This window comes from Pan paniscus, chromosome 9 (assembly GCF_029289425.2).
Source record: "Pan paniscus chromosome 9, NHGRI_mPanPan1-v2.0_pri, whole genome shotgun sequence".
Taxonomy (NCBI): Eukaryota; Metazoa; Chordata; class Mammalia; order Primates; family Hominidae; genus Pan; species Pan paniscus.
Window position 1 is genome coordinate 61,676,877 of NC_073258.2, and position 22,078 is coordinate 61,698,954.

General features: G+C 38.5%; 1 protein-coding gene across 6 annotated transcripts in view; it reads left to right on the top strand.

Moving 5' to 3' along the window:
- The window catches only part of MS4A13 (membrane spanning 4-domains A13), a 38,913-nt gene extending 19,704 nt beyond the window's left edge, over positions 1–19,209 (top strand). For 3 of the 6 annotated variants that reach the window (XM_003826335.5, XM_055094378.2, XM_055094380.2), the window contains one exon: positions 708–957. In XM_003826335.5, coding sequence (XP_003826383.1) covers positions 708–764 — 57 coding nt within the window. In that variant the 3' untranslated portion in view covers positions 765–957. Of the gene's footprint in view, positions 1–707; positions 1,050–1,558; positions 1,619–18,719 lie in introns of those variants that run through there. The other 3 variants (XM_008951769.4, XM_055094381.2, XR_008620185.2) reach the window with 2 other exon arrangements.
- The last annotated feature ends 2,869 nt before the right edge of the window (positions 19,210–22,078 follow it).

A 22,078-nucleotide genomic window follows, 5' to 3' on the forward strand; every position in this document is an offset into this window, starting at 1 on the left:
GAAGCAGGAGGATCACTTGAGGCCAGGAGTTCAAGATCAGCTTGGTCAACATGGTGAAACCCCGTCTCTACTAAAAATACAAAAAAATTAGCCAGGCATGGTGGCACAGGCCTGTAATCCTAACTACTCAGGTGGCTGGGGCATGAGAATCGCTTGAGTCTGAACCTGAAAGAGAGGCGGTTGCAGTGAGCCAAGATCGCACCACTGCACTCCAGCCTGGGCGACATGACCTTGAAAACAGAACAAGGCCTTGAAAAAAAAAAAAAACCCAAGGAAGGAAGGAAGGTAGGAAGGAAAAAGAGAGAGAGAGAAAGAAAGAAGAAAGGGAGGAAGGGAGGGAGGAAGGAAGGAAGGAAGGAAGGAAAGAAAGAAAGAGAAAGAAAGAAAGAAAAGAAAGAGAGAGAGAGAGAAAGAAAGAAAGGGAAAGAAAGAAGGAACGAAGGAAGGAAGGAAGGAAAGAAAGAGAAAGAAAGAAAAGAAAGAAAGAAAGAGAAAGAAGAAAGGGAGGAAGGGAAGAAAGAAAGAGAAAGAGAAAGAAAGGAAGAAAGAAAGAAGGTTGAAATAGGAATGGGACAGAAATAGGATACTTTAAGATTTCACTCTATAAATATCAGTATTACCTGTATTTTTTAAGAAAAAGATCTATTTATTAGTTGTGCAATTTTAAGAAAAATGATATGATTTGTAAGAGGTTACTTTTTTTCTAGTTTCGAAGACAAAATGATCTTACATCTGTTACTGAGGAAGCTGACAGCACTCCTTAAAAACCCTAGAAATGTGAGAATTTTGCTGTTGCTGATGCCTGGTGAGGGTCCTAATGATATCTCTGTATAACAAAGCAGTTACGAAGCCTACAGACTTTGTGCAAAATAAAATACAAACAAGGTGAATTTTTCTCCTCATTCAAAAATGTCTCTGCTTATATTTTTCTAGGCTGCAAGGGAAAGCTTTTCCCTATTTAAATATGAGATTATTACAGGATGAATGTGTTATCTAGGTACGCTGAATAGCTGTCAACTCTCCATAATAAAGCTTTTGTAAGAGACTGTAAAAAAGATTCATTATTATCTCTAGAGTGAAGGCTATAAAGACTTGGGCCATGATGCCGTATAATTCACAGGAAAACTTTAAATACTTATGTCCATACAAGTAGAAAGCACATTTTACAGTCTGAGTTCTTCTACTTTAACTAGCTTCTACCAAAGTATGAATCAAAAGGCCTCTAATTCATATTTCCTTCATTGTTCTTTGACTTCTCTTCTCCTTATTTAAAGTTCCTTTCTGCCCTGAACATATCTGCTATCTTTCTTATCTTTCTTTCCCCTTGCTTCTTTCTTCTTATCATTGTTTGGATCACCTGTTCAACTGCTTTTCAAAGCAGACAGACTGTTTGTCCACAATAAGGAGAATTTTCTAGAAATCGGTTCTGAATTCAATTCACCCTCTCTTCTAATATGGAATATTACTTCAGAAAGATGTTTCACTAATTGTTATCTAACACTGTAAACTAAGGTTACTTGATTCTAAGAATTTCAGCACTTATCTCATTTTTTTTCAGATTGTCTACTGTATGCCAATGAATAATATATTAAGCTCTGGAGTATCAACAATTAATAAGGTACCTGATGACAAGGAGACTTTATTTTAGGGGAGGAAACAAACAGCTACCAAATTAAGACTATGTATGACATATAAACAGACTATAAAAAAGTAGAAATAAGACAGAAGAAATAATCCTTCAGATGTGAAATAAGAGGAATAAAGCTTTATGAAAGACCCCTGAGCAGGGGATTAGTAGTTTACCAAACAGGAAGGTAGGAAGACATTTTGAATAGAAGACTTTAGGTTATTAGAAATGTGGGAGAGATCACAGCTAAAATAAATATATTAAAATTTAATGACAGGGAGGAGGAAGTCAAGAGTGAAAGCTGGAGAGATGGGGGGAGGCCAGATAATAAAGAAGTCAAATCATCAAAGAGTTAATACTAAAGTATTGAACTAAATCTTGTAGACAGTAGGAGGCCATTGGAAAGTAGTTCAACAGGAAAATTATAGGCTTGGATTTACATTGAAAAAAGTATGAAATATGGGAAAATGCATTAGAAAGTATAAATTTGATTAAAGCAACTGGATTGTGGGAGGGAAAAATGGATAATTATTGTAGTGATTCAGAGAAGCAATGAAAAGTGGTAAGTTTTAGCCTGACTGGCTGATTAAACATGAAGTGTGAAGGAATCTAAAATAATCCCCTAGTTTCTGGATTAGATAAAACCTACAGTGATATAAAGCATATAAGACATAACAGAATTGGATAAAATGATCAATTCTATTAGGATAAGTTGAGTTTGAGATAACTAGAGAACATCAAAGTAGAGACGTCAATTAAACAGTTGAAAATACAAATCTGGAGACAGAGGAAAGATCAGCTATAAATTGATTGATTTTGATGGTAATTAAAAATATTGAGGGGTGATGTCACCACGATGGCAGACTAGAAAGTAACCTAATCATATCTCCCAGAACAACAACAATTCTGTACCCATTCCAAGTCAAAAGTCTCTCTGCAGGAGCCTCGGGATTCAGGTAGCAGTTTGTCAAATACCCAGTGGAGCCCAAGACCCAGGAGAATCATTTTTAGAGTGCAGACCAACACCCGAGTGGCTGATTTGCCAAGATTTCTTGTAGATTCAAGCCCAGTAATGTCCTAGTCCTTGAAGGGGCTTGTTTAAAGTCTCATTTGGCTTTGAGCTTACAACCAAAACCATCTGCCAAGGGTTCCAGAAGGAATCATGCACACCAGTGTCTTGGTGGAAAGGCTTGTCTGCCTGCTGACATTGATCTTGGCAGGGACCCTGAAAAGTGCACTGTGGCTCTGCTTCCGCCTTCCTGAGCTGAGATCCCAGCTCAGAGCTACTCACACAAGAACCCCAAAGGGAGACTCAGTCATCTCTTGTAACCTGGAAATCTGAGCCTCCGTGATGGGCTTGCCAACCTCTGTCCCACAGCATATCCCAAGGGGGTCCACTCTCAGCTCCAGTGCCTCTCACTGCAGTTGAGAAACTATCCCATCTGTGCTGAGATCTGCTGGGAAATGAGTACCTGTCTGGGCCAACAAGATGGGCTTTCCATCCTACATCACACAGGAGATCCCAAAGGAGCCCAGTCTCAGCTCCAGTCCCTTCTGCTGCAGTCAAGGAACTATCCCATTTTTGCAGGGTCCTCCTGTGAGACATGTGCCCTCTGAGCCAACAAGACTGGGCTCTATAACCTTTATCCCACAGCAGATCCTGAGGGGGCCCAATCTCAGCTCTGGCCCCTCTCACTGCAGTTGAGGAACTATCCTATCTGTGCAGGAACTTGCTGGGTGGCATGTACCCCTCTACACTGAGATTGACCTCCTCATCCTCTGTCTCACCGAAAATCCCAAGTGGGCCCAATCTCATTTCAAAACTCTCCTGCTACAGTAAGGTAGCTATACCAGCACGCCAGCCTCTGTTTCACAGCAGATCTTGAAGGGGACCAATCTCAGCTCTGGCCCTTCCTGTAGCAGTCAAGAAACTAGCCCACTTGTGCAGGAATCTGCTGGATGATGCATGCTTATCTGAACTGACATGGGCCCACTAGCTTCCTTCTCACAGCAGCTCCCAAAAGGGCCCAGGCCTTTTGCTACTCTTGCTGCACTTGGGGACACAGCCCACCTGTACAGAGACTTGCTAGGAGGTATGCGCCTATCTGGGCCACTGGGACAGTCATTCAGCATTTTCACACAACCCCAGTACCCTTCTTGAGTCTTTCCCAGGTCCATCTGGGTCAGAAAGCTGTGTCAACCTTGAAGCCTTCAAGAGGTTCACAGTAAGCATGGGCTTAGGGTGTCTGATAATGCTGAGACAGCTGCAGTGGTCACAGGCTCTGGGAAAACAACAGTAAGTCAGCTTAGAATCCCTGGAAATCCCTCTAAAGGACAGGCATAAACAAAGCCAGTCTGTGAAGAATGACATAAATACCTAATCCCTCAATGCATGGATATTGTCACACTTCCACAAGCATCAATAACATTTAGGGAAATATGACCTCAACAAATGGACAAAATAAGGCACCAGAGACCAAACTTAAAATGATGGAGATGTGTGATCTCTCATACAAAGAATTCAAAAAAGCTGCTGTAGGGAAGCTCAATGAACTTTAAGGAACATAGAGAATCCATTTAGAAATTTATCATAAAAATTTTAAGAGAGATTGAAATAAGTAAAATCAAACAGAAATCCTGAAGGTATAAAATACAATGAATGAAATGAAAAATGCAATAGTGAGCATAAACAGCAGAAGTGATCAAACAGTATAATCAGTGAGCTCAAAGACAGATTATTTGAAAATATACAGTCAGAGGAGAAAAAAGAATGAAAAAGAATAAAGAAAGCTTACAGGACCTATGAGACAACATTAAAGGAGAACATATTCAGGTTATTGGAGTTAAAGAGGGAATTGAAAAAGACAAAGGGGTAGAAAGCTTATTCAAATAAACAATAACATAAACTTTCTAAACCTGAAGAAAGATATAAATATCCAGGTGCAGAAAGGTTAAAGGTCATCAATCAGATTCAACACAAATAGGAACACCCCAAGACATACAAAAACACTAAAAGGTAAAAGACAAAAGAGAGGATTCAAAAAGCAGCAAGAGAAAAGAAAGAAAATATAAGGGAGATCCAATACACGTGGCAGCAGCAGACTTCTTAGCAGAAATTTTACAGGCCAGGAGGGAGTAAAACAATATATCCAGAGTGCTAAAGAAAATGCCAGACAAGAACACTGTACCCAACAAAGCTATCCTTCAGAAACGAAGGAGAAAGAAAAAGCTTTAACAGACAAACAAAAGCTGAGGAAACATATTGTTACTAGACCTGTCCAACAAGAAGTGCTAATGGAAGTTCTTCAAACCCAAAGAATAGAATGCTAAGGTGACTGTTACACTGTTATTGTGATTGTGGTGTTTAAACCATTTATATCTTTAGTAAGAAGACTAAAAGACAAAACTATTAAAAATAAGAATATTTTAAACTATAAAAAATAAAAATATTGCCTATTTTAAATAGGCAATATTTATCACAGAAATTTTAAGAGAGATTAACATAATTAAAATCAAACAGAAATCCTGAAGGTATAAAATACAACTATTTTAAACCAGCATTATTTTTTACACAGTAAATTGTGACTTCAAAAATTCAAAATGTGGGGAGAGAAGGAAGTTAATGTGTACAGAGTTGTTTTTTTCTTCGTGTTGTGTGCAATCAGTTCAGTTGGTGTCAGTTTTAAACAACTTGCTATGGCTATAAGATGCTTTATATAAGTGTCATGGAAACCACAGAGTAAAAACCTATCATTGATATCCTAAAAATTAAAAGCAATGAATTAAAACATGCTACCAGAGAAAACCACTTACATACAAAGGAAAACAGTATGAAAGGAAGAGAAAAGTTACACAACAACTATAAAACAAGAAGCAAAATGGCAGTAGTAAGGACTTACCTATCAATAATAACACTGTTATTAAGTAAATTAAATTATCCAATTAAAAGACAAAGAGTGGCTGCATGAATTAAAAACAGAACCCAACTATATGTTGCATATAAGAAATTCACTTCACTTATAAAGATGCACGCAGATTGAAAGTGAAGGGATGGAAAAAGATATCCCATGCAAAGGCAAACCAAACATGAACAGGAGTAGCTATGCTTAGATAATATAAAATAGAATTTAAGTCAAAAATTATGAAAACACATGAAAAACACATGAAAACACATGAAAAACACATGAAAACACATGAAAAAATGCTCACCACCACTGGCCATCAGAGAAATGCAAATCAAAATCACAATGAGATACCATCTCACACCAGTTAGAATGGCAATCATTAAAAAGTCAGGAAACAACAGGTGCTGGAGAGGATGTGAAGAAACAGGAACACTTTTACACTGTTGGTGGGACTGTAAACTAGTTCAACCATTGTAGAAGTCAGTGTGGCGATTCCTCGGGGATCTAGAACTAGAAATACCATTTGACCCAGCCATCCCATTACTGGGTATATACCCAAAGGACTATAAATCATGCTGCTATAAAGACACATGCACACACATGTTTATTGCGGCACTATTCACAATAGCAAAGACTTGGAACCAAGCCAAATGTCCAACAACGATAGACTGGATTAAGAAAATGTGGCACATATACACCATGGAATACTATGCAGCCATAAAAAATGATGAGTTCATGTCCTCTGTAGGGACATGGATGAAATTGGAAATCATCATTCTCAGTAAACTATCGCAAGGACAAAAAACCAAACACCACATGTTCTCACTCATAGGTGGGAATTGAACAATGAGAACACATGGACACAGGAAGGGGAACATCACACTCTGGGGACTGTTGCAGGGTGGGGGGAGGGGAGAGGGATAGCATTAGGAGATATACCTAATGCTAAATGACGAGATAATGGGTGCAACACACCAGCATGGCACATGTATACATATGTAACTAACCTGCACATTGTGCACATGTACCCTAAAACTTAAAGTATAATAATAATAAAATAAAAAATAAAATAAAAAATAAAAAAATTATACAAAAAGGCAAAAAGGCCATTGTATAACTGATAAAGGGGTCACTTCAACAATAGGAGATAACAATAGTAAATATGTATGCACCCAACACCAGAGCACCCAAATATATCAGCAAATATTAACAGATTTCAAATGAGAGATATACTATAATACAATAATAGTAAGGGACTTCAACAACACACTTTTGGCGGTGGACAGATCATCCATGCAGAGTATCAACAAAGAAATATTGTAGTTAAACTACACATGAATTGGACCTAACAGACATTTAGAGAACATTCTACCCAACTGCTGCAGAATACACATTCTTCTCATCAGCAAATGGAATAACCTCCAGGATAGACCATATTTTAGCAACAAGATAAGTCTCAACAAATTCAAAAAAGTAAAAATTGTATCAGGTGTCTTTTCCGACCACAATGGAATAAAACTAGAAATCAAGAACAAGTGGAACTTGGGAAACTGTACAAATACATGAAAATTAAACAATATATCCTCAAACAACCAATGGGTCAAGGAAGAAATTAAGAAGGAATTTTAAATACTTTTGAAACAAATGAAAATGGAAACAAAACACACCAGCATCTATGGGATACAGAAAAAGTGTACTAAGAGGGAAGTTTATACGAATAAATAGCTACATTAAATAAATTTCAAATAAGCAACCTAACAGTGCACCTCAAGAAACTATAAAAGCAAGAATAAACCACCCTGAAATTAGTAGAAAGACATTTTTAAAAGATCAGAGCAGAAATAAGTGAAATTGAGACCAAAAAACAATACAAAAGGTCAGAAAATGAAAAGCTGAATTTTGAAAAGATAAAACAAAATTGGCAAACCTTTAGTTAGAATAAAAAGGAGAATAAAAAAGAGAAGCCCCAAATGAATAAAATTGGAGAAGAAAAAGGAAACATTACAACTGAAACCAAAGAAATACAAAGGATCATTAGAGACTATTATGAGCAACTATGTGCCAATAACTTGGATAATCTAGAAGAAATGGATAAATTTCTGGACACATACAACCTACCAAGATTGAACTATGAAGAAATAGAAAATCTGAAGATACCAATAATGAGTAACAAGATCAAAGCAGTTATAAGCAGTCTCCCATCAAAGAAAAGCCCAGGATCTGACAGATTCACTGTTAAAGTCTACCAAACATTGGAAGAAGAACTAATATCAACTCTACTCAAATTTTAAATTTCAAAAAATTAAAGAGGAGAGAATAGTATTCAACTCATTTATAAGGCTAGAATTACTCTGATACCAAAACCAAACAAGAACACAACAAAAACTACAGGCCAATATCCCTAATGAACATAGATGCAAAAATACTCAACAAAATACTAGCAATCTGAACAACATACTAAGAGAGATTATTTATCATGATCTATTGGAATTAAACCTAGAGATGCAAAAATGGTTCAACATGTACAAATCAGTAAATGTGATCAATCATATCAACAGAATAAAGGACAAAAACTATATGATCATTTCAATACAGGCTTAAAAAACATTCAATAAAATTCAACATCCCTTCATGATAAAAACCCTCAACAAACTGGTATAGAAGGAACATACCTGCACATGATAAAGGACACATATGACAAGCCCACAGCTAATCTCATACTGAACAAAGAAAAACTGAAAGCCTTCCCACTGAGATCTGTAACAAGGCAAGGATGCCCATTTTCACCACTTGTATTCAAAATAGTACTGGAATTGCTAGCCAGAGCAATTAGGCAAGAGAAAGAAATAAAGGGCACCCAGAACGGAAAGGAAGAAGTCAAATTATCTTTTTTTCCAGATGACATGATCCTATATTTAGAAAAATATAAATACTCCATGAAAAAACTCACAGGACTGATGAATTCAGTAAAATTGCAGGATATAAAATCAACACATACAAAAAATCAATAGTGTTTCTACATGCAAACAGCAATCAATCCAAAAAATAAATCAAGAAAGTGATCCCGAGATCTTTCCAAGATGGCCAAATAGGAACAGCTTCAGTCTACAGCTCCCAGCATGAGCGATGCAGAAGATGGGTGATTTCTGCATTTCCAACTGAGGTACTGGGTTCATCTCACCGGGACTTGTTGGACAGTAGGTGCGGCCCATGGAGTGTGAGCCGAAGCAGGGCAGGTCATCGCCTCACCTGGGAAGTGCAAGGGGTCAGGGAATTCCCTTTCCTAGCCAAGAGAAGCCATGACAGACTGTACCTGGAAAATTGGGACACTCCTGCCCTAATACTGCGGTTTTCCAACAGTCATAACAAACAGCACACCAGGAGATTATATCCCGCTTCTGGCTTGGCAGGTCCCATGCCCATGAAACCTTGCTCACTGCTAGCACAGCAGTCCGAGATTGAACTGACAGGCGGCAGCGAGGCTGGGGGAGGGGCATCTGCCATTGCTGAGGCTTGACTAGGTAAACAAAGCAACCTGGAAGCTCGAACTGGGTGGAGCCCACTGCAGCTCAATGAGGCCTGCCTGCCTCTGTAGACTCCACTTCTGGGGGCAGGGCATAGCTGAACAAAAGGCAGCAGAAACTTCTGCAGACTTAAATGTCCCTGTCTGACAGCTTTGAAGAGAGCAGTGGTTCTCCAAGAATGGAGTTTGACATCTGAGAACAGATAGACTGCCTCCTCAAGTGGGTCCCTGACCCCCGAGTAGCCTAACTGGGAGACACCTCCCAGTAGGGGCCGACTGGCACCTCATACAGTGGGGTGCCCTCTGAGATGAAGCTTCCAGAGGAAAGATCAGGCAGCAATATTTGCTGTTCTGCAACGTTTGCTGTTCTGCAGCCTCTGCTGGTGATACCCAGGCAAACAGGATCTGGAGTGGACCTCCAGTAAACTCCAACAGACCTGCAGCTGAGGGTCCTGACTGTTAAAAGGAAAACTAACAAACAGAAAGGAATAACATCAACAAAAAGGACATCCACACCAAAATCCCATCTGTAGGTCACCATCATCAAAGACCAAAGGTAGGTAAAACCAAAAAGATAGGGAGAAACCAGAGCAGAAAAGCTGAAAATTCTAAAAATCAAAGCGCCTCTTCTCTTCCAAAGGATCACAGCTCCTTGCCAGCAACAGAACAAAGCTGGATGGAGAACGACTTCGACAAGTTGACAGAAGCAGGCTTCAGAAGATCAATAATAATAAACTTCTCTGAGCTAAAGGAGGATGTTCAAACCCATCGCAAGGAAGCTAAAAACCTTGAAAAAAGATTAGACGAATGGCTAACTAGAATAAACAGTGTAGAGAAGACCTTAAATGACCTGATGGAGCTGAAAACCATGGCACGAGAATTACCTAGCCAATTTGATCAAGTGGAAGAGAGGGTATCAGTGATTGAAGATCAAATTAATGAAATGAAGTGAGAAGAGAAGTTGAGAGAAAAAAGAGTAAAAAGAAACAAACAAAGCCTCCAAGAAATATGGGACTGTGTGAAAAGACCAAATCTACGTTTGACTGGTATATCTGAAAGTGATGGGGAGAATGGAACCAAATTGGAAAACACTCTTCAGGATATTATCTGGGAGAACGTCCACAACCAAGCAAGGCAGGCCAACATCCAAATTCAGGAAATACAGAGAACGCCACAAAGATATTCCTCAAGAAGAGCAACCCCAAGACACATAATTGTCAAATTCACCAAGGCTGAAATGAAGGAAAAAATGTTAAGGGCAGCCAGAGAGAAAGATCAGGTTACCCACAAAGGGAAGCCCATCAGACTAAGAGTGGATCTCTCGGCAGAAACTCTACAAGCCAGAAGAGAGTGGGGACCAATATTTAACATTCTTAAAGAAACGAATTTTCAACCCAGAATTTCATATCCAGCCAAACTAGGCTTCATAAGTGAAGGAGAAATAAAAGCCTTTACAGACAAGCAAATGCTGAGAGATTTTGTCACCACCAGGCCTGCCTTACAAGAGGTCCTGAAGGAAGCACTAACCATGGAAAGGAACAACTGGTACCAGCCACTGTGAAAACATGCCAAATTGTAAAGACCATGGATGATAGGAAGAAACTGCATCAACTAACGAGCATAATAACCAGCTAACATCATAATGACAGGGTCAAATTCATACATAACAATATTAACCTTAAATGCAAATGGGATAAATGGCCCAATTAAGAGATGCACACTGGCAAATTGGATAGAGTCAAGACCCATCAATGTGCTGTATTCAGGAAACCCATCTCATGTGCAGAGACATATAGAGGCTCAAAATAAAAGGATGGAGGAAGATCTACCAAGCAAATGGAAAACAAAAAAAGCAGGGATTGCAATCCTAGTCTCTGATAAAACAGACTTTAAACCAACAAAGATCAAAAGAGATAAAGAAAGCCATTACATAATGGTAAAGGGATCAATTCAACAAGAAGAGCTAACTATCCTAAATACATATGCACCCAATACAGGAGCACCCAGATTCATAAAGCAAGTCCTTGGAGACCTACAAAGAGACTTTGACTCCCACACAATAATAATGGGAGACTTTAACACCCCACTGTCAACATTAGACATAACAACGAGACAGAAAGTTAACAAGGATATCCAGGAATTGAATACAGCTGTGCACCAAGTGGACCTAATAGACATCTACCAAACTCTCCACCCTAAATCAACAGAATATACATTTTTCTCAGCATCACATGGAACTTATTCCAAAGTTGACCACATAGTTGGAAGTAAAGCGCTCCTCACCAAATGTAAAAGAACAGAAATTATAACAAACTGTCTCTCAGACCACAGTGCAATCAAACTAGAACTCAGGATTAAGAAACTCACTCAAAACCACACAACTACATGGAAACTGAACAACCTGCTCCTGAATGACTACTGGGTACATAACGAAATGAAGGCAGAAATAAAGATGTTCTTTGAAACCAACGAGAACAAAGACACAACATACCAGAATCTCTGGGACACATTTAAAGAAGCATGTAGAGGGAAATTTATAGTACTAAGTGTCCACAAGAGAAAGCAGAAAATATCTAAAATCAACACCCTAACATCACAATTAAAAGAACTAGAGAAGCAAGAGCAAACACATTCAAAAGCTAGCAGAAGGCAAGAAATAACTGAGACAAGAACAGAATGGAAGGAGATAGAGACACAGAAAATCCTTCAAAAAAATTAATGAATCCAGGAGCTGGTTTTTTGAAAAGATCAACAAAATTGATGGACTGCTAGCAGGACTGATAAAGAAGAAAAGAGAGAAGAATCAAATAGATGCAATAAAAAATGATAAATGGGATATCACCACTGATCCCACAGAAATACAAACTGATCCCACAGAAATACAAACTACCATCAGAGAATACTATAAACACCTCTACGCAAATAAACTAGAAAATCTAGAAGAAATGGATAAATTCCTGGACACATACACCCTCCCAACACTAAATCAGGAAGAAGTTAAATCCCTGAATAGACTAATAACAGGCTCTGAAATTGAGGCAATAATTAATAGCCTACCAACCATAAAAAGTCCAGGACCAGACGGACTCACAGCCAAATTCTACCAGAGGTACAAAGAGGAACTGGTACCATTCCTTCTGAAATTATTCCAATCAATAGAAAAAGAGTGAATCCTCCCTAACTCATTTTATGAGGCCAGCATCATCCTCATACCAAAGCCTGGCAGAGACACAACAAAAAAAGAGAATTTTAGACCAATCTCCCTGATGAACATCAATGCAGAAATCCTCAATAAAATACTGGCAAACTGAATCCAGGAGCACATCAAAAAGCTTATCCACCACGATCAACTTGGCTTCATCCCTGGGATGCAAGGCTGGTTCCATATACACAAATCAATAAAAGTAATCCATCATATAAACAGAACCAAAGACAAAAAACCACATGATTATCTCAATACATGCAGAAAAGGCCTTCGACAAAATTCAACAGCCCTTCATGCTAAAAACTCTCAATAAACTAGATATTGATGGGACGTATCTCAAAATAATAAGAGTTATTTATGACAAAACCACAGCCAGTATCATACTGAATGGGAAAAAACTGGAAGCATTCCCTTTGAAAACTGGTACAACACAGGGATGCCCTCTCTCACCACTCCTATTCAACATAGTGTTAGAAGTTCTGGCCAGGGTAATCAGGCAGGAGAAAGAAATAAAGGGTATTCGATTAGGAAAAGAGGAAGTCAAATTGTCCCTGTTTGCAGATGACATGATTGTATATTTAGAAAACCCCATCATCTCAGCCCAAAATCTCCTTAAACTGATAAGCAACTTCAGTAAAGTCTCAGGACACAAAATCAATCTGCAAAAATCACAAGCATTCCTATACACCAATAACAGACAGATAGCCAAATCATGAGTGAACTCCCATTCACAACTGCTTCAAAGAGAATAAAATACCTAGGAATCCAACTTACAAGGGATGTGAAGGACCTCTTCAAGGAGAACTACAAACCACTGCTCAACGAAATAAAAGAGGATACAAACAAATGGAAGAACCTTCCAAGCTGATGGATAGGAAGAATCAATATTGTGAAAATGGCCATACTGCCAAGGTAATTTATAGATTCAATGCCATCCCCATCAAGCTACCAATGACTTTCTTCACAGAATTGGAAAAAACTACTTTAAAGTTCATATGGAACCAAAAAAGAGCCCGCATTGCCAAGACAATCCTAAGCCAAAGAACAAAGCTGGAAGCATCACACTACCTGACTTCAAACTATACTACAAGGCTACAGTAACCAAAACAGCATGGTACTGGTACCAAAACAGAGATATAGACCAACGGAACAGAACAGAGCCCTCAGAAATAATACCACACATCTACAACCATGTGATCTTTGACAAACCTGACAAAAACAAGAAATGGGGAAAGGATTCCCTATTTAATAAATGGTGCTGGGAAAACTGGCTAGCCATATGTAGAAAGCTGAAACTGGATCCCCTCCTTACACCTTATACTAAAATTAATTCAAGATGGATTAAAGACTTAAATGTTAGACCTGAAACCATAAAAACCCTAGAAGAAAACCTAGGCAATACCATTCAGGACACAGGCATGGGCAAGGACTTCATGTCTAAAACACCAAAAGCAATGGCAACAAAAGCCAAAATTGACAAATGGGATCTAATTAAACTAAAGACTTCTGCACAGCAAAAGAAACTACCATCAGAGTGAACAGGCAACCTACAGAATGGGAGAAAATTTTTGCAATCTACCCATCTGACAAAGGGCTGATATCCAGAATCTACAAAGAACTTAAACAAATTTACAAGAAAAAATCAAACAACCCCATCAAAGAGTGGGTGAAGTATATGAACAGACACTTCTGAAAAGAAGACATTTATGCAGCCAAAAGACACATGAAAAAATGCTCATCATCACTGGCCATCAGAGAAATGCAAATCAAAACCACAATGAGATACCATCTCATACCAGTTAGAATGGTGATCATTAAAAAGTCAGGAAACAACAGGTGCTGGAGAGGATGTGGAGAAACAGGAACACTTTTACACTGTTGGTGGGAGTGTAAACTAGTTCAACCATTGCAGAAGACAGTGTGGTGATTCCTCAAGGATCTAGAACTAGAAATACCGTTTGACCCAACCATCCCATTACTGGGTATATACCCAAAGGATTATAAATGATGCTACTATAAAGACACATGCACACATATGTTTATTGCAGCACTATTCACAATAGCAAAGACTTGGAACCAACCCAAATGTCCATCAATGATAGACAATTAAGAAAATGTGGCACATATGTACCATGGAATACTATGCAGCCATAAAAAAGGATGAGTTCAGGTCCTTCGTAGGGACATGGATGAAGCTGGAAACCATCATTCTGAGCAAATTATCACAAGGACAGAAAGCCAAACACCGCATGATCTCACTCATAGGTGGGAATCGAATAATGAGAACACATGGACACAGGGTGGGGAACATCACACGCCGGGGCCTGTCATGGGGTGGGGGGCTCGGGAAGGGATAGCATTAACAGAAATACCTAATATAAATGATGAGTTAATGGGTGCAGCACACCAACATGGCACATGCATACATATGTAACAAAGCTGCACGTTGTGCACATGTATCCTAGAAATTAAAGTATAATAAAAAAAAGAAAGCAATCCCATTTACAATAGCTACAATTTAAAAAAAAAAATACCTAGGAATAAATTTAACCAAAGAAGTGAAAGATCTGTACAAGGAAAACTATAAAACTCGAATGAAAGAAATGTAAGAGAACACAAAAGATAATAAGATATCTCATAATCATGCATTAAAATGATTAATATTGTTAAGACGTCTATACTACCCAAAGAAATCTACAGACTCAATGCAATCCCTAACAAAATACCAATGATATTTTTCACATAAATAGAAAAAAATCCAAAAATTCATATGAAACTACAAAATATCCTGAATAGCTAAAGTAATCCTGAGCAAAAAGAACAAAGTTGGAGGCATCACACTACATGATTTTAAATTCTACTACAAAAGTATAGTAACCAAAACAGCATCATACTGGCATGAAAATAGATACAGAGACCAATGGAACAAAATAGTGAATCCAGAAATAAATCCACACACTTACAGCCAACTCATTTTCAACCAGGATGCCAAGAATACACAATGGGAAGAGGACATTCTCTTTAATAAATGATGCTCAGAAAAATCAATATCCATATGCAGAGGAATGAAACTAGATCCGCCTCTCACGATGTACAAAAAAGCAACTCAAAATAGATTAAATATTTACATGTAAGTCCTCAAACTCTGAAACTAGTAGAAGAAAACATTGGGGGGAAAACACTACAGGACCTTGGTCTGGGCAAAGTTTTCTGGGTAAGACTTCAAAAGCACAGACAACCAAAGCAAAAATAGACAAATAAGATTACATCAAACTAAAAAGCTTCTGCACAACACAGGAAACAATCAACAATCTGCACACTAGGAGAAAATATTCACAGTCTCTTCATCCACACAGGGGATTAATAACCAGAATATATAAGGAACTTGAGCAACTCAATAGCAGAAAGCCCAACTAATCTAATTTAAAAATGGTTAAAAGACCTAAATAGACATTCCTCAAGAGAAGACATACAAATACTCAACAGGCATATTTTTAAAATGCTCAACATTACTAATAATCAGGGAAATAAAAGTCAAAATCACAATGAGCTATCATCTCACCCTAGTTAGAATGGCTATTATCAAAAAGAGAAAAAATAACAAATGTTGGTGGGAATGCAGAGAAAGGGGAATGCCTGTACATCATTGGATAATACAACCATTATGGAAGACATTAAGGAGGTTCCTCAAAAAACTAAAAATAGAACTATCATATGATCCAGCAATCCCACTGCTGGGTATATATCCAAAAGAAAGGAAATTAGTGTATGAAAGAAATATCTATTCTCTCATCTTTATTGCAGCACTTTTCATAATAGCAAAGATATGGAATCAACCAAAGTGTCCATTAATTGATAAATGAATTTTAAAATGTGGTGTGTATACAAAATGGAATATTATTTAGCCATAAAAAAGAGTGAAGTTTTGTCACTTGCAACAACATGGAAGAACTGGAGGTCATTACGTTAAGGGAAATAAGCCAGGCACCAAAAAACAAATACTGAATGTTCTCACTCATATGTGGAAGCTAAAAAAGTTTATCTCATTGAGGTAGAGAATAGAACAGTGTTTAGCAGAGGCTGGAAAAAGAAGGGAGGAGGGGGTGATGAAGAGAGTTTCATTAATAGGTAAAAAATACAATTAGATAGAAGGAATAAGTCCTGGTATTTGATAGTACAGTAGTGAAATTAAAGTGAACAATAGTTTACTATATATTTCAAATAGCTAGAAGAAATGTAATGTTCCTAACAAAGAAAAGATAAATTATTCATATGTGAACATCCTAATTACCCTGATTTTATTACACACTGTATACATGTATCAAAATATCACATGTACTTCAAAAATATGTACAACTATGATATAACATTAAAAATGTTTTTAAATGTTTTAATTTTTAAATATGGAAATAAAAGGGTGTCAATTTCCAGCAGTTAAGGACTAGCTTCCTGCAATCAAAGCCTCCTACAAAGAACAAAAGGAAGCCAATTTTTAAAAATATCATTTGTTTGAAGGCTGGAGATCTGGGATTTAAGGAGACATGCTTCCAGAGTGGAACCAAGAGATAACCCAGGCTTTTGGCACAACATTTTGCCCAGAGGCATTTTCTAAATCACAAACATCAAATTAGAGGTTAAGAAGTGGAGAAGAGCTTTCATTACTCTCAAAAGATTGTAAAGAGTAACTATAAACACCCAGGACTGCTGTGATCCTTAAAAGGGCTATATCCTAACAGTAAAGTTGAATGAAAATAGGCTCTACCGCTAATAGAAGGATACTCCGACTCAAATCAGGTCAATCACATGATATTAAAGTGAGCTTCACCAAAACTAACATTCTACCAAAAACAAAAATAAATCATTTCAGGAGGAATATAATATCACCCAGAGCATCAAGTTATCACTACAAATTTTCATACACAATGTCTGAAATTCTGTCAAAGTAAAACAAGAAATGACTGAGTAATGTCATCAAGATGACAGAGTAGGAGATACCAGCCTTCATCCGCGCTGACCTGCCCCACCGCAAACACACATACATACACAAAAAACATATATAGATGGCTATCCACAAACCAAAATCACCCTGAGAAGACTCAAGGGACCAGGAAAAAATCTGCAGCAACGCAACAGAGCACACAAAATGGAGAATATTCACACAGAAAGGATTGCTGGTGAGATCAGCATGTTTGTGATAACTAGAGATGGCTAGGAACAAAAATGAAATGCAGAGACTATTAGTATCAGCCATGTACAGGAACCACCATCATCCCCAGTGGCCTGCTCCACAGAAAACACTGGCATCTTTTACTTTTTTACTTTTTACATCCAAGAGACAACTAACAGTCATTCTTGCAGGGGAACCTCAGAGAGAAAGATGCAGCTGTATACCACTTTCCCCTCCAAAGGCAGCCTCTGTTGAGCCCCTAAAGGAATGGAACCACTATCTTTCCCAACCCTCAACCCTTGAGTAGCAGCCGCCCTGCAAGTGCCCACACTCCAGACTTGGGATCTAGGGCTGCACTGCACATACCCACATATCAGACACCAAAGCCATTGCCATAGCAATCTAGTTCATATTCCAGACCCTGAAGCCAGAGTCTCTTTGAATGTGACCATATTCCAGGCAACAGCCACCATACAGAACTGGGCACCTGAGCCCTGTATCTCTGCCTATGTCTCTGCTCAGCTCCACAGTTGCTTCACAAGCACCTATGCATTGCATACTGTTACCAACAAGACAGCAAGGGTGCCAGTGCCCAAGCCACCAATGCCAGTACCACCTCAGATTCAGGATTCATAGACCCTCCACAAGTACCAGTGCTTCAGTGAGATATTGCTCCTCACTGGAGGGCATTAGCTATGGGGGTCCACCCGCAGACCCTGACCCAAACAACAGATGAATAAAACCTACACTGATACACAGATAATCTCTTTTGCCAGTCCTGCTGAGTGTCCGACTGCCTGCACACCAAGAGGGGTTTGTCACTGCGGCCAGCCCTGAGCAGTTCGCACTCCAGGCATTTATTTAGTATACAATAAACAACAAAAGCTCTGAGTCAACACACTTGTGGATAATTAACATGGTTAAGAGAGTAGTTCTAGGAATGATTAAAGCTCAGGTACTGCCATCTAAACACTATTAGGGGGCAATATCCCTGGTCGACCTCCCCCCAAGAGGGGCATCTGGCTCAAAGGTTAGTTAATGGAAGTAGGGTAAACAGACTTAACTGGGGAAGCCTCTATTGTCCCTAGTATTTACCCTATGACCTAATGCTCTAAGGTAAGAACTGGTTGCCTTCAGCCTGTTCAATTATTACAAGCTATGTAACCTTTCGGCCTTCCAAAAGGTTTGTGACTATTTCTTATAACTTTTCCTAATATTTCCCGTTAATATTTCTGCCACCATCCTGAGTGAATCCCAACATTTCAGGCTTCATTTCTATGGCCACTCCACAGGTACCACTCAGCAGACATCAGTGCCAATGCCATTTGGGCTTGCAAGTAGGATCCAGTGTCAAGAGAACTTCCATCACTACAACATCAGGATCAAGAAGACCTTAGCAGCTACTACCACCATAAACCCCAACAACTCACACTACTGCAACAAACATCCCCACTGTTGCATGCTGAGGATCCATGTAATCTTTGTCAGTACCAAACCCAGCTGACAGAGCTGCAAAGAGACTGCACAGCTGTGCACTCAGTGATGCCAGAACTGCTGCTGCATCCCACCTAGCAAACACTCTTGCACCTCCTTTTTACCCATAGGAAAAGGTGTTTATACAACAAAAACTAGTCTGTAAATTCTAGTATAGGTGACTGCTCTACAAATGCACAGAAATCAACATAAGGCAGTAAAGAACATGAACAACTAAGTAGACATACTACCAAAATAACACAGTCTCCCAGTAGCTGACCCCAAAGAAATAAAGATGTATAAACTGCCTCACAGACCATTTAAAATAATTGCTTTAAGAAAGCTCAGCAAACTTCAAGAAAAAACAGATAAACAATTCAGTGAAATAAGGAAAATAATAAATGATCAAATGAATACACTTAACAGAGAGATTAAAATTATTTTACACAACAGATTTTGGAGCTGAAAAATACAATAAATGAAGTGAAAAATGCAATAGACCCAGTAATGCAATTGCTGAGTCAAATGGTATTTCTGCTTCTATATCTTTGAGGATTTGCCACACTGTCTTCCATAATGGTTGAACTAATTTATACTCCCACCAAAACTGTGAAAGCATTTCTTTTCTCTGCATCCTCTCCAGCATCTGTTATTTCTTGATTTTTTAAATAATTGCCATTCTGACTTGCATGAGATGGTATCTTCCTGTGGTTTGGCTTGCATTTCTCTAATAATCAGTGAAGTTGAGCTTTTTTCATATGCTTGTTGGCCACATGAATGTCTTCTTTTGAGAACTGTCTGTTCATGTCCTTTGCCCAGTTTTTAATGGGATTGCCTGTTTTTTTTTCTTGTACATTTGTTTAAGTTCATGGTAGACTCTGAATATTAGATCTTTGTCAGATGGGTAGATTGCAAAAATCTTCTCCCATTCTGTAGGTTGTCTGTTCACTCTGATCATAGTTTCTTTCTTTCTTTTTCTTTTTCTTTTTTCTTTTGGGAGACAGAGTCTCTGTCACCCAGGCTGTAGTGTAGTGCAGTGGTGTGATCTTAGCTAACTGCAACCTCTACCCCCTGGGTTCAAGTAATTCTCTGCCTCAGCCACCCAAGTAGCTGGGATTACAGGTGCCCACCACCACGCCTAGCTAATTTTTGTATTTTTAGTAAAGACAGTGTTTCGCCATCTTGGCCATGTTGGTCTTGAACTCCCAACCTCATGATCCACCTGCCTCAGCCTCCCAAGAGCTGGGATTACAGGCATAAGCCACCGCACCTGGCCTCATGATAGTTTCTTTTGGTATGCAGAAGTTCTTTAGTTTAAGTAGGTCTGTTTTGTCAATTTTTGCTTTTGTTGCAATTGCTTTTGGCATTTTCACCATAAAATTTTTGCACTTGCCTTTGTCCTGAATGGTATTGCCTAGAGTCTCTTCTAGGACCTTTGCAGCTTTGGATTTTACATTTAAGTCTTTAATCCATCTCAAGTTAATTTTTCTATAAGGTCTAAGGAAGGGGTCCTGTTTCAATTTTCTGCATATGGCTAGGCAGTTCTCCTAGCACCATTTATTAAAGAGGGAATGTTTTCCCCATTGCTTGTTTTTGTCAGGTGTGTTGAAGATCAGGTGGTTCTAGGTGTGCAGTCTTATTTCTGAGTTCTCTATTTTGTTCCATTGCTCTACATGTCTGTTTTTGTACCAGTACCATACTGTTTTGGCTACTGTAGCCTTCTAGTATAGTTTGAAGTCAGGTACCATGACATCTCCAGTTGTGTTCTTTTTGCTTAGCAAAAATTTTAAAATAGTTTTTTTCTAATCCTGTGAAGAATGTCAATGGTAGTTTAACTGAAATAGCATTGAATCTGTAAATTACTTTGAGCAGTATGATCATTTTCACGATATTGATTCTTCCTATCCATGAGCATGGAATGTTTTCTCATTTGTTTGTGTTCTCTCTAACTTCCTTGAGCAGTAGTTTGTAGCTCCCCTTGAAGACATTCTTCACTTCCCTTGTTAGCTGTATTCCTAGGTATTTTATTCTCTTTGTAGCAATTGCAAATGGAAGTTCATTCATATCACTTGAGTCCAGGTGTTGGAGACAAGCCTGGGCAACATGGCCAAACCCTATCTCTACAAAAAAATTAAAAATTAGCTGGGCATGATGGCTCATGCCTGTAGCCCCAGCTACTCTGGAGGCTGAAGTGAGAGGATCTCTTGAGCCCAGGAGGTTGAGTCTAAAGTGATCCAGGATTGCACCACTACACTCTAGCCTGGACAACAGAGTGAGACCCTCTCTCAAAAAAAAAAAAAAAAAAGAATATATAAAGAAATCCTACTAAGTACTAAGAAACAGACTAACATAAAATTGGATATAAAATGTGAATAGGTACTTCTCAAATGAGGATCACCAAGTATCCAATAGGCATATAAGAATGTGCTCAACATCACTAGCATTAAAGGAAATGAAAAACCTCAAATACAACTCTACTACAAATATGCTAAAATATAAAATTACAAAAAATAAAAACATCAAGTATTAGCGATATGTGCAAGTCTCATATTGTGTATGAGGGAAGCATAAATTGATATTTTCAGGAAGCTGTTTAGCAGAATCAACTATAGCTGATTAAAAGTATGCCCATGACTCAGCAATCACATTCCTAGGTATATATTCCTAGGTATAACAGAAATTAGTCCATATTTGAACAAAAAAAGTTTAGAATGTTTCTAGTAACTTTATTCAAAAATAGAAAACTGGAAAAAATTGAATCATCCATCAACTGTAAAAAGTGTTGCAGAATCTTGCTCCTTAGTTCAGCTAAAACTGGGTTCTTGTCACTAAACCAGGAAAATTTAGGCATGCAAACACATTGAAGGGTGAGTAGAACAAGATTTTACTGGGTGAAAAGAGAAAAAAAAGAAAAAAAAACTCAGCAAAGTGAGATGGAGTACTGCTAACAGGCCACTGACCTCACAGATTGGATCCTGGGCCACCACACAGGAACTGAAGAGAGCAGGCTCCTCTCCTGCATAAGGCCTGAATTCCCCGTGGCTCCACCTACTTCCCCCAGTGTACATGTCGGCCTCCAGTCTGCTGTGGGCATGCCCAGACAAGCCCTGGGCAGGTATCCCCATCTGCACAAAAGCATCTGATGTAAACACTTCTGGGGCAGGTGGGAGATTCTCCA